At 44.0% G+C, this 13,718-nt stretch overlaps 1 protein-coding gene across 38 annotated transcripts in view; it reads right to left on the bottom strand.

The window, feature by feature from the left end:
- The window catches only part of MADD (MAP kinase activating death domain), a 140,168-nt gene that overhangs the window by 14,228 nt on the left and 112,222 nt on the right, over positions 1–13,718 (bottom strand). For all 38 annotated transcript variants that reach the window (XM_056526483.1, XM_056526501.1, XM_056526495.1 and 35 more), the window contains 6 exons: positions 10,764–10,884; positions 10,246–10,351; positions 9,448–9,558; positions 5,352–5,459; positions 4,373–4,537; positions 4,094–4,166 (listed from right to left, as the gene is read on the bottom strand). In XM_056526483.1, coding sequence (XP_056382458.1) covers positions 4,094–4,166; positions 4,373–4,537; positions 5,352–5,459; positions 9,448–9,558; positions 10,246–10,351; positions 10,764–10,884 — 684 coding nt within the window. The remainder of the gene's footprint in view (positions 1–4,093; positions 4,167–4,372; positions 4,538–5,351; positions 5,460–9,447; positions 9,559–10,245; positions 10,352–10,763; positions 10,885–13,718) is intronic.

The raw sequence follows: 13,718 nt of genomic DNA, 5'->3' as shown, positions 1-13,718 counted from the left end.
TTCCCATTTTTTTAATTAAACGAACATATTTGGTATTGCTGTGTGCAGAATTGTCTAAACTATTAAAATATAACTTTATTTATCTCAAGGAATGATGTAAACAAAAATTGGAAAAAAAACAAAAACACATCAGAATAGCATTTTTTTTAATTAAGTACAACACATCCCAGAAAAAAATTGTATGAAAAAAGATCAGAAAATCTGATCAATGACAAAATAATAAACCAATAAAAAAGTACAGATTATTTATTGACAAAATTTTTTTAAAAGTTATAGGAGTCAGGTGACAGATATGAGCGAAGACCTCCGGGTGAAGGGACCACTCGCCCAAGTCTGTGGTGGAGTGACTCAAAAAGTCCGCTCCCCAATTGTCGATCCCAGGAATGTGAACCGCCGATATGGTTGGGAACGTGAAGTAATGTCCGAAGAGAGGATCTACGACACTTCCTTCATGGCAACAGAGCTGCGGGTGCCGCCCAGGCTATTGATGTATGCTATGGCGTTGTTCTTCTGCACCTGTACCGGAAGACCACGCAGCAGGCGACTCCAGTGAAAAAGACACAGGAAGATCACACGGAGCTCCAGAACATTGATGGGGAGACTGGACTCCAACGGGGTCCAACAGCCTTGGACAGTTTCGTCCCGAAAGACACCTCCTCAGCCAAGGAGACTCGCGTCCATGGTCAGGACATGCCAATGGATCCGCTCGGAGGAGAGGAGACCGAAGCCACGAAAGGAGGGAGCAGCGAACATTGAGCGGAAGTCAGAGCCCGGGGTGAAGAGAAAAGGAGGGGGGATTTGTCCCACTGAGAAAGAATGGCCCACTGGAGAGGATGGTACCGAAATTGGGCGAAGGGAACTGCCTCCATGGAAGCTACCATCTTGCCCAGATCAGACATGCAAGCCCGGATAGGAATGAGACCTGGCTGCCGAAGCAAGCGAATCCCCAACAACAGCTCCTCCGAAAGAGTGAGGCGAGCCGCCGCAGTGTCAAAATGGATCTTGACAAAAGTCAGAGATTGAGACGGAGGCAGGTTGGATTTCTCGCGATTGATGATCCAACCGAACCTGGAAAGGGTCTGCAGAGTGATGTTGAGACTGACCCGGTTCTGCTCCACGGAGGGCACCTTGATGAGTAGGTCATCCAGATAGGGGAGAACCGATCCACCCCGAGAGTGGAGGAGAGCCACCACTGCAGCTAGCGTCTTTGTGAAGACTCGGGGCGCAGTCACCAGCCTGAAGGGCAGGGCGACAAACTGAAAATGACCCACAGGAACCGTGAACCTAAGAAAACACTGGTGGGTCAGAAAGATAGGGATGTGCAAGTAGGTGTCCACGGAAGAGAGGAACTCCCCCGGATCCATGGAGACGACTACTGACAGCAGAGATTCCATCAGGAAATGCCGTAGCCACACAACAGTTTAGAAGCTTCAAATCGAGAATGGGTCGGACAGTGCCTCCCTTCTTGGGAACTGTGAAGAGATTGGAGTAGAAGCCCGAAAAACGTTCCCGCAGAGGGACCGGAGGGTGCGAAGGGCCACCTGAAAAGCTGCAGCAAGAGCGGGAGAACGAGGGGGGCGGGACCTGAAAAAAAAAAAAAACATCCAGGGAATAGAAGAGACACGCCCTGGGACACGCCTCTTGAACCCAAGCATCCTGAATGTGCGCCAGCCAAATGTCCCGAAAGAGGGACAGGCGACCACCCACCCGACTCGGATGGGGGCGCACCCTCAGGCAGTGGGAGGCGATACCGGATTTGGAAGAGGAGCAGTTGGAACAGGGCCCTGATTTCCAGAAGGGGCGAGACTTGAAAGATGGTGCCCTCCTATCCTGTGAGGCCGCCGTTTTGTCCGGGCGGCCCTAGAAATGAAAGGAACGAACGGAAGAAATCTTCCGCCACAAGTCAGAACGGCGCTGATGATTTTGGTGCAAGAGGGTACTCTTGCCCCCGTAGCCTCAGAGATGATCTCATCTAGGCGCTTGCCAAAGAGACAAGACCCCAGGAAAGGAAGTTCAGTAGAAGAACGCTTAGAGGCCGAATTGGCATTCCAAGCCTTAAGCCACTAGATTGCCCGAGACAAAGGCAGCGCAGCAAGCTGACTCTAAGGAGGCCAAGCAGAGGTAGTCCCTTGCATTAGCAATTTGCTGAGTTAGATCTGCCAAATTGCCATGGGAGGCACCTGCAATTGACCGGACCAAACCGAGAGGGCTTTCGATACCCCAGTAGAGGCAAAAGCTGGCAGGAAAGTTGAGCCTGCCATGTCAAAGGTGAATTTGGCCAAATTTTTCAATGTGCTTATCTGAGGGATCCTTAAAGGAGGCTGCATCAGCCAGCGGCAGGGTAGTGGATTAGACAGTCGTGATACAGGAGGGTCCACCGTAGGAGGCGAAGTCCACTTTGTAACCAGGTCCTGAGGGAAGGGAAAAAGAGCCTGAAGCTTCTTAGTCCCATGGAAGCGCTTATCAGGATGCTTCCAGACCGCCTCTAACAGCTTGTCAAATTCAGTCTGTGGGTTGAAAACTTGAGGTGCACAACGAGCACTGGTGAAAGGACACTTCAGGGACCGCGCCTGAAGTTCCTGGGTCCTGTAGGTAAAAGGTGTCCCTGACTGCCGACACCAGACTGTCCACCAAATCTGACATACAGGAAGTCTCTTCCGAGTCAGAGAGAGAAACCGAATCCAAGTCCACAAGCTTCCCTGGGGACCGGGAGTGCATCGTAGGAGTCCTAGAAAGGGTGGAGGTGGACTGTGAGCGGGTGGGCGGAGACTGGGAGCGGACACTGGGTGACCTGTTGCGGTGGCACCTGGAGGAGGTGGATATGGAGCAGGAGCGGCGGCGTGAGGGCCCCGCACGTCCGGATTTAGGGGAGGGCAGTAGAGATTGGCGGGAGGGGGGAAAATCAACCGTCGTCTCCCTGGGAGAACCTTGCGTCCAAGGGCCGCTTGTCGGGGAGGGAGGGGGGGGGGGTTCGGGTATGAGTAGACACTAGTAAGTCAGACGGTCAGACAGACAAGGAGTGATCTCACCCAGGATCCTATGTCCAGTCTTGAAAGGTCCACCTGGAGCAGACAGCAGCACAAGATGACCGCAGGGAGGTAGAGCTGAGCGCAGGCTGAGGAGAAGTGAGTCCAGCCAGGTCCACGCTGGTTCAGAAGCAGGGAAGGAGGGGCTTACTGACCCCTGCAGCACGCACAACATCCGAAGTGGCCAGAGCCATGACCCTCAGGGCGCGCGATTTATCCCCATAGAAGTAGAGAGGGGGAGGAGAAAAGCAGCCCCCTGCAGCGCTCACTCCCACATGACAGGCTACAGGCTGCTCCCGGGGCACACGTGACAAGAGATCGGCCGAGGGCAGCAGAGGAGTTCACATGACCCTGAGCGTGTGATACAGAAGGCAAAAAGGGGGCGGAGCTAAGATTAGGCCCAAGCCACGGGCTCAATTAGAGAACTGCCCGCAGCAGGGACTGGAAGAAAAAAGGGTATCGGTCGCCTGGTAGTTTGCGCAAGGCAGAGTTCGCAGCGCAGCTAGCACAAGCGCTGCCGGAGGAACAGAGAAGCGGTAGGGTACACCACCTGGCGCTGGTTAATGGCGAGGTGGGGTTAATGGCCGATCCAGCAATGCACCATGCCCCTAGCTCACAGGTGGGGGATCATTCAGTACCATGCTCCTGTCGCCCCAGGCTAGAAAAAACTAAAAAAGAACGAAAATCTAACTATAGACTGATACTAGGGGAAGAAAAAGAAATAAGACCAGGTCTGGAGAACTCCAACTGGAACTCAGTTGCTCAGAGTCAGGAGGCTGGTATATCCTGCCGGGAGGAGCAGACCTTCTTTTGTTTTTTGCCTAGTGTCAGCCTCCTAGCGGCAAGCAGCATATACCCATGGTCCTGTGTCCCCCAATGAAGCGCTCGAGAAATAAAAGCAGCAAGCTGATAGGTTGATATGTGCAACTGGTCAACTTTTACTCTACACAGGTTTTGATAAATCTCCCCCTATGTACCACACACAAAGATCATACAACAGGCAATATAATACACACAAAGATGTTTTTTTAATTCATATTAGAGGCATTTAAACCCCCAGCAATTACCTGGCTTAATGCTCTGCTGCCGGGCTGCCGCTCTCTCCATACTTTCCTTTACACAGTAGTACAGCTCCCGACACTAGCAAAAATACAATACAAAAAAGACAATTAAAGTGTCTCTAAAGAAACAAGCATACCCACTAATACTACAATTAAATCAGTCTCAGCAGAATTCTATTTTGATACATTATATGAAGCAAGCAAATATATAAAATTCACAGACCTGCAAAGGTTAACAGAATGGCACCTATTTATTTCAAGGAATCCTCCAAACCTCTAACACACCTTTTTAGTGAAGAACTTATTCAGTTGTGTCTCCTGTCCATTCCTTCGCCACAAGCAAAGTACTTTGGTCTTTGGACAGTAGGTCATGTTAATAAGCTTTTCATACCACCAGCGCTCATATACAGCCCCAATGTTACTGCGTAACACAATGCAGTCATCACAGACCTAGAGGAAGAGATAGCATAAGATAAATTATTGTCCAAATTACAGTTATCCATTGTGTAGCTTATATATTTGTCCTAATTTTGCACTCAATGCAAGCTTGCTGTAGCGGTAAAAAAGTTAAATATCCATAAATTACTTTCAAGAGGTTAATAGGACATTAGAAAAGTATGAATAATTCCTGTGGAAGAAAACAGCTATAGATTACTAATATTATGCAACCCCCTTCAGTGCTAATTTAAAATTAGAATAGTTAAAATAATACATTTTATAGAGCCCTTAAAGAGGTACTCCACTGGAAAACATTATTTATTTTTTAATTTTTTTTTAAATCAACTGGTGCCAGAAAGTAAAAAAAATTGTAAATTACTTCTGTAAAAAAAAAAATCTTAATCCTTCCAGTACTTATTGGCTGATCCACAGGAAGTTCTTTTCTTTTTGAATTTCCTTTCTGTCTGACCACAGTGCTCTCTGCTGACACCTCTGTCAATTTTAGGAACTGTCCAGATCAGGATAGGTTTTCTATGGGAATTTGCTCCTACTCTGGTCAGTTCCTAAAATGGACAGAGGTTTCAGCAGAGAGCACTGTGGTCAGATAGAAAGGAAATTCAAAAAGAAAATAACTTCCTGTGGATCATACAGCAGCTGATAAGTACTGGAAGTATTAAGATTTTATAATAGAAGTAATTTACAAATCTGTTTAACTTTCTGGCACCAGTTGATAAAAAAAAAAAAAAGTTTTCCAGTGGAGTACCCCTTTAAGTTCAAAAATAGGAACATGGGCAGTATATAGCGTGAAAACACTTGTATGACTTACTTCCATGAAGAAAAGGTCTCCACTTGTGTCAGTTCCAGCATGCACCACAAATGTCTGCTTCTTGATATGACGGCTTCCACTAGGTCGAATGCTGAGGTCACGACCATTCTGTATTTTAGGTAAATAAGGTCAGTTTGCAGTCAATATAAAAACTTTTAAAATACAAAAAAAAAAATGCTTCAAGCTGATATGAAAGTATATGCAATGATGTAAATGGTCTGTTCAATAGTCTCAAAGGAATTACATCAAGCCTGGTGTTCACCCCTTAAGGAGATGTCCGGTACGGACTATTCCTATTCCATCCTGCCCGGGCTGCAAAAAAAAAAAAAAAAAAAAAGAGAGAGAGAAAACCAACTTTCACTTACCTTTCTATGTTCCCCCAGATCTCCGCAACAGCTGATCAGTCGGCCGGGCTGTTTACTTACTACTTCCCTTAGCCCGGGACGTCACACGGCGCTTCAGCCTATCACCGGCCGAGGCAGGACATCGCTGCAGCTGGTGATAGGCTGAAGCGCCGTGTGACGTCCCGGGCTAAGGGAAGTAGTAAGTAGACAGACCGATCGACCGGGGGAACATAGGAAGGTAAGTGAAAGTTTGTTTTCTCTTTTTTTGCAGCCCGGGCAGGAAGGTATAGGAATAGTCTGTACCGGACATCTCCTTTATGTATATTATAATCATATAGTTTTTTCGTAATGTAAAATCTTCCTTTTTGTGGTTATCTCTTATATTTTTTACATAGATATACATGTTATGTTAACAGTAAGGACTGCTTGAACCCATGCTTGTTGTATACATCATGCAAATCTTTTTTTTTTTTGCATCCTACATACATAAAACAGGCTATTTGAGGCACCTTTTGCACACAATTGCTCAATGGAAATCTACAGTTGTGGCAAAACTTTAACTTGACACAAAGTCTGGTCTTCACAAAATTTGCTGCTTTGCGGTTTTAGATCTTTTAGCCTGATGTTTTATCAGCATTTCATAAGTCTTTCAAACTTCTATTAACAAATACATAAAGTTTATGCAAAGACTGAATATTTCAGTGTTAACCCTTCTTTTTTAAGACTTCTGCAGGTTGCCCTGGCATGCTGGATATCAGCTTCTGGGCCACATCCTGACTGACAACCCATTCTTATCTAATCAGAACTTGAAGTTTATTACTATTTCTTTGTTTTTGTTTGTCCACCTGCTTATTGATGACTGACCACGGTTCTCAACGGGATTGAGATCTGGGAGTTTCTTGTCCACAAACCCAAAATGTCAATTTTCTTGTTCACCAACCACTTAGTTATAACGTTTGCCTTGTGATGTGGGGCTCAATCATGCTGGGAATGTGTATCACCAAATTGCTCCTAAATTGTTGGGAGAAGTTGCTGTAAGAGGAAGTTTAGATACCATTCTATATTCATGGCAGTGTTCTTGGATGAAAAACAACCCTGGACATGAATGGTCTCAGGAGGCTTTAGTGATGGCATGGCACAGGACTTGTGAGTAGCGCTCAGCTTTTTTTTCTCTGGACAATCATTCTTCCAGATGTCCCAAACAGTCTAAGGCTAGGTTTCCACAATTTTTTTTTTTTTTTTTTACAAAAACGCCAATAAAAATGCCCATTCTACCGCCTGGCGTTTTTTTTTTGGTGAAAAAACGCTGTGGCCAGATGTTAGCTGCAAGTCGATAGGGAACTGCAAAATGCCAGATCCACTTGGCGTTTTTCAGTTTGCCGTTTTTTAATCCTTTTGGCGTTTTTGGGCTCCTTGGCAGTTTTTAAAAAGCGTCCTCTTGTCGAGACTGGCGTTTTTTCAGGAAAATCTTGGCGTTTTCCTCCCATAGAAGTCATGTTGGTTTTAACTTTGGCGTTTTTTTCAGGCGTTTTTTATTCTCTTTTGGACTTTAGCGATCCAAAAAAGTGATGGAGATACCTTTTTTTATTAAAATTTTGTAGGGTACCATTAAAAAAATAATAAAAAAAGATAAAGTAGTGATGGAAAAAATTGTATTTAACGAAATTTATCTTTTTTATAACAAAATTTTAATAAATTTTTAAACAGGGATCAATTTATGTGGGCAGGTAGGGCACTAAAAATGTAGCCGACAATAATAAAAATGTAGTGTGTGTGTGTGTGTGTGTGTTTTTCACTTTTTTTTTACATTTTTTAGGTAGTACTACTACTCCCAGCATGGAACACACTGTTCCATGATGGGAGTAGTAGTTACCTATACTAATTGAAAGATCGCCGGGGTCCCTTGCGATCCACCTGTATAATGTATAGATGCGGCAGCTCTTCTATGGTCCCCTGCACTGCCGTATATATACACCTATTCATATTTCCCGCAGAGAGCTGTGATTGGCCAGATGGTTCCAGCCAATCACAACTCTCTGCGGGAAATATGAATAGGTGTATATATAGTCAGTGCAGGGGACCATAGGAGAGCGTCCGCATCTATACATTATACAGGAGGATCACAGCGGGTGTCAGAAGTTAGCCCCAAAACAGCTAGTGCTAACCCCCAATTATTACCCCGGTACCCACCGCCACAAGGGTGCCGGGAAGTGCCGGTACAGACAGGCGTTATTTAGGCTGGGGAGGGCCAGTATAAATGGTCCTTGCCCAACCTGGTAACAGCAGGCTATTGCTGCTTGGTTCGTATCTGGCTGAAAATAAAAATACGGGGAACCCTATGCGTTTTTTTTTTAAATAAATAAATAAAATAAAAAAACGCATAGGGTACATTGATACTGGTCCTCCCCAGCCAAAATAACGCCAGCCTGTTACCACCTAGTCCCAGGAGTGCCATTTTTGATGCTCCAGGCCTGTTGGTACCGGCTCTTCCCGGCACCCATGTGGTGGTGAGTACTGGGATAATAATTGGGGGTTAGCACCAGGTGTTTTGGGGGATAACGCTAAGCCCTGGCTTAGTAATGGATTCCGTCACTAAGACTGGCTTCCACTACTAAGCCTGAAAATTCAATTTAAGAAAAAGACGACACATTAGAAAAATTATTTTATTTTAAGTATGTCCTTTAGTATGCTGTGGTGATCCACAGTGTATGGCGGGACCACGGGGTGTAGCGGTGTAGGTGGTGGGGCCAGATGGTGTTAAGCCCTGGACAAGATGTTGTTAACCCCTAGTGTTCATGTCGCCAGGATGTGGTTGTTTGGTGTAGGGCAGCGCTGACAACCAACCCAGAAACTAGTCCAAAGCAGGTTTTGATGCAACTGGAACTTTACTGAAGAAGGCAGTATAACAGTTAGCCAACTTCCACAGAGGTGACCGGGATACAGGGAACCTCTCCGACTTTCTTGCATTTGTAGTGGTAATAATGATGATGCAGGCCACTGTGCTATTGCTATGACTTTGGTAGGGACAGTAGAGACTTGACTTTTAGACATAGATGAGACTTACAGATTAGATGTGGCTGCAGACTTGTAGGCTTTGGCCTAGCTGGACTGGACTGAACTTGTACAGTACTTGTGCTTGCTTCTAAGAGAGCAGGAACTAAGAGAGCTAGTGTGGAGATGACAGCCCTTTATATATCAAGGGGCTGGACTAAAGCCCATTGGTAGCTGGTTGCCTGTGGTTACCTGTGTGTCTGGAACTCTGGGTATCAGGCGATCACATATCACATCACATGATCTTAGGAAGATCCTTTACAGTTTAAACATCCTAATAACCTTTACACATAGTTTATATTCACTGTACAATACTGTACATGAGTAATATACAATAATAAGGGAGATCCTGCAGGAGAGCCCTGTGGACTTGAGGGATTCTACCTGAGTGGACTTTAGGAACTGTACAGAACCACATTCTGTACTGGGACACGACAATACCATAAAATGATCTGACTAAAAGATCTGTTGTGCTACCAGTTTGAATTGTGTTTTCACCACAAATATATACACCAGGCATAGAGCAAAAACCATGAAGTAAATGGGGGCTTAGATTCCAGATTTTCGGAATTCAATTTAGCGCAATTTACTTTGGCAGATATAGTTTATTTAAAATGTAGCACTAAGCTTCCCCGACTACACTCTGGTCTTTTTTATTCCATTTGACACATCTCTATGAACATTCATATTGCAAATCTCACCAAATCAGACACTCTGTCCAGCAGCTCGTTGATTTGCTGACTGTGTGCTAAACCAATGTGACACTTTCCCAGGAGTCGGCGAACCTTTCTCCGCAGATCTGTCTTGTTTACCTGGAAACAACAAGGGAGATTTATTATGTTTCATTAAAGGGTTTAAAGTTCTGTTTGAAATAAGCAAAAAATTTGAAAACAGAAAAGGATATATTTTTTCCCAGAAACTGTGTTGCCTTTGTCTATAGGCAGTGTCTAGCATTGAAGCTCAATTCTGTTTAATCTTCAAGATGCCGCAGCCAATAGATGCCTCTAGCCTCCAACCTCTAGTTTCCCCACCTTCCAGTGATGCAATCATAGGGTACTGATCAGTTGTCATGCCAGAAGGCGTGGCTACCATGTTTATTCTCCTATCACACCTTGCCCATAGGTAAAGGTAAAAATGAAAGTACAATGCAATACACAGGTATGGCACTCTACAAGAGATTGAGTGATTGCTTGTACAATGGGGAGATAAATGTGAAATGAAAGTTCAAAACATTATTGCATCTGATTGAAGGTCAGACCGCTGGCACCCCCGCAATCTCCAGAATAGGGCCTAGGCTCTCCTAGCTGCATGGAGCAGCAGATTATAAGCGTGCCAAGAACTGTCGCCAAGATGCCCAAGTGCCCCGATCTGGAGGACCCTGCAATCAGTCGTTTATCCTTTACTCTAGGAATAGGAGATAAGTTCTTTTTATAGACCAAAATTACACATAAATCAGAGCAAGTAACACGTAAAAAGTCTATAACACAAAAAACCTTTACCTTAACCATCACCATGTAAGCCACCATATTGTGCAGAAGAGTAGCCAGCAGGCGATCCTCATCCTCTTCTAAACGCTTCCGGTCATGGTCTCCCAAAGAGAAATACCTAAATGTAATTACATGTCAACCAGTCAGCAGGTACACAAAACTTTCATTTAAGGGACACTTTGGTAAAGCTTGCATTATTAGGAGTCCTGATTTGGAGTCAAATGTCCCCTTTAAGCACAGATCTCTGTATCCACCAGATAGTTATCACAGAGCTGCTACGGGAATAAAAGCAAACATGTATTATGACCCTATTCATTCTTATAGCAGCAATTTCAACATTATCTTTAAGACTCAAGAGCCTAGAACTCAGGGGGACCTAGTTCTGGCATCGGTAAAGGTTCTGAGCACCCAAGACCCTGATCCCAGTCATGAATATAAATATATATATATATATATATATATATATATATATATATATACACACACACATTAAGATTTTCACTGTAAGAACAATTTAACAGAGATCTCACCTGTCTATCATTTCCTGAGGTCCTTGGTCCATACCCATTCCTTCTCTCTCTAGCATTACAGCATCAAGGAATGCATCTTCCCAAAACTGCATTTGGTCCCAGAGTGTGGAACGTTCTTTACCTAAAAAATAATAGACATTTTATGCTAAACCTTTTATGCATATTCTTTAAAGTTATTACTCATTAAAGGGCTATCAAAAAGGCAAATATAGGATAACGGCATTGCGTTATGTCTGGTGGGCCCCTTTAATGATCATAAATCATAAAGAGATGCCATGTCCTAGAGACGATAATAGGACTATAAAGACTATTTAAAAAAAAAAAAAAACACAGGTAAAAGTCAATCTAACACACTATAAACAAAACAAAAGAAATACAATAAAAATACATACTGAAATATAAGATAACTGCCATTTGCCATTGCTTAGGTCTCTACATCTAGATTGCTGTGTTCACCTTTACATTAACTTTTATCTTGTACTGATCCCAGGTGACACAAAGTACTACTAACCATTACTAACCTAATTTCTATTGGTAACGTATGGAAAAAGTTACGTTTTTAATAGATACGCCTCTAACAAATTGCCTGTGGGGCACTGCATTCTGGGAAAGTCACTTTTATCTTCATCTAAAAGGCCACACATCAGAGATGAAATTCACCCCACTAAGCATTGTTCAGACAATAAACCAGTATTGGGTCAATTGAGATTAGTAACAAAACTATGCATGCACCTCTGTAATTGCATTGACCTATAGAATGTATTATAACTTAGTTCATGATAGGCAAGAAACGAGATCTACTTAACACGCACCATGCAATTTACACTGTCTGACTGACTGACTTCTAGGGTCATAAAATAACAAAATACAGCAAAATCCATTCTTCTGCTTACTGACTCCAGTCCTGCCATTGTTTACTCTGGATAACATGCTCTCCCTGCTCTCCTGATGAAGCCCCAAACACGCTGCAGCCAATCACTGGCCTCAGTATACTGGTACGGACTACTGCTGAGGCCATTGAGTGACTCCACGTGGCCCAGGGACATCATCGGGAGAGCAGGGAGTGTGCATTATACAGGGACGTAAACCATGAAATTGGTAGGACAAGGTTGCTGGAGGGTATTATAGTTTTCTTACTTCTGCTAAACTTGGGTAATCCAATTTTTTTTTATCAGAAAGGTTCCTCCATCTTTCCATTTAAGTCAAGGGAAGTAGAGAAAAACCTATACATGCTCTTACTTTCCCATTAATGTTATAGAAAAGTATTACATGAATCAAAACATTCTGCAAATACCACCATCCCTTTATTCCCCATGTTTAGCGCATACTTTACTTATTCATTCTCACAATGGCACCCGATGGGTGATGGCAATTGGCATAAAATGGAAAGTAAATGTTACCCTTTCAGCTAACCTTACTGCTTTCCTCATCATCCTGATCAGCTTACTGCTAATGCAAAACCAGTTACTTAGGTTCTTCTATTGAATTATTCATCTTACCAAGAATGTCCAACAGTGTCTCTAGTGACCTGTGTCCTATGACAATTTGGAATCCATTACATACAATATGGCTGTTACTTATATTGGGTGCTAAGAATACAAAGAATTAGGCTGCAATACTAATATGGGGACTGTAGCTTTCACTGTTACAATACACTCCGTCTTCCACTGTGGAGGCAACTTGGTTGATACTGCTATAGAAACACAGTCTGAGGGCTCACACAAAAAAGGTGCAATGTTCTAACAAGCATAGAGCATGTGCATTAACTAAGCCCAGGATACAAGCCCAATGATCGCTTAAATAAAGGGGCATAAGCAGTCAACTAAGTGTTGTGCCCCAACTTTTCTGATCCTCCTCAGAGGGCCGAGCTGTACAAGGCTCTACAGACTTTACATGAGCCATTCACCACTTCCTCTCTTCTCCAAGAAAACCCAAGTAAAGCTGACTTAAATACAGAACACAGTTGGGTTATTGCTGCAAAAACTGGTGCACCAATATAAGTTAAAGGGGTAGTCCAGTGGTGAAAAACTTATCCCCTATCCTAAGGATAGGGGATAAGTTTCAGATCTCGGGGGGTCCGACCGCTGGGGCCCCGTGATCTCTCTGTACAGGGCCCCAGCTCGCTGGCCAGATAGCACGTGTTGACCACCACACGAAGCTGCGGCCGACACGCCCCCTCAATACATCGCTATGGCAGAGTCGGAGATTGCCGAAGGCAGCGCTCCGGCTCCACCATAGAGTTGTATTGAGGGGGCGTGTCAGCTGCCGCTTTGTGTGGTGTTCAACATGCCCCCTTAACGCGGGCTGACGGGGGTACAGGAAATTGTGAGGGGCCCCAGCGGTCGGACCCCCCCCCCCCCCCCCCCTGCGATCTGAAACTTATCCCCTCTGGACTACCCCTTTATCCTATGGCAGCAGTATTAATGCAAAAAATACTAGACTGCTCTGTTAGGTCCTCCATGAACGGTAGGATGTTTTCCTTCTATATAAAGGATGAGTGTTTACTATGTGAGAAAGACCAACATAGACTATGAAGTCTAAGAAAGGGCCATGGGTGCTTTTCCAAGTTACATATATCATCGATATACTACAATCTATCATCTAGGTCTGTAACTTACCCCTTCCCCAACCAGTAGTTATCCAGCTGTGTCAAAACTACAACACGATGAGAGTTGCAGTTTTGCAACAGCTAACGGTTCACAGGCTGGAGATCACTGTTCTAGGTTAAAAGGTAAAGAAGGCTTTCTTGTACAGTAAAATCTGTAAATACTGTAAAATCCATCCGCAGAGACTTTATTGGGAAACACCCCATTGATTTAAACATGAAAAAAAAGCAGTTTGTGTCCATAACTTGAAATTATTCACGCAACCACATATTGCAGCCACCTTTTATCCTTAAAACTAAAGTTGCATCCAATCAACTTCAATATACAGTTTACCACTTGCATTAGCTAC

Source organism: Hyla sarda, chromosome 6 (genome assembly GCF_029499605.1).
Source record: "Hyla sarda isolate aHylSar1 chromosome 6, aHylSar1.hap1, whole genome shotgun sequence".
Taxonomy (NCBI): Eukaryota; Metazoa; Chordata; class Amphibia; order Anura; family Hylidae; genus Hyla; species Hyla sarda.
The sequence above is the reverse complement of the archived record's forward strand: the minus strand, read 5'-3'. Positions and strand labels throughout refer to the sequence as shown.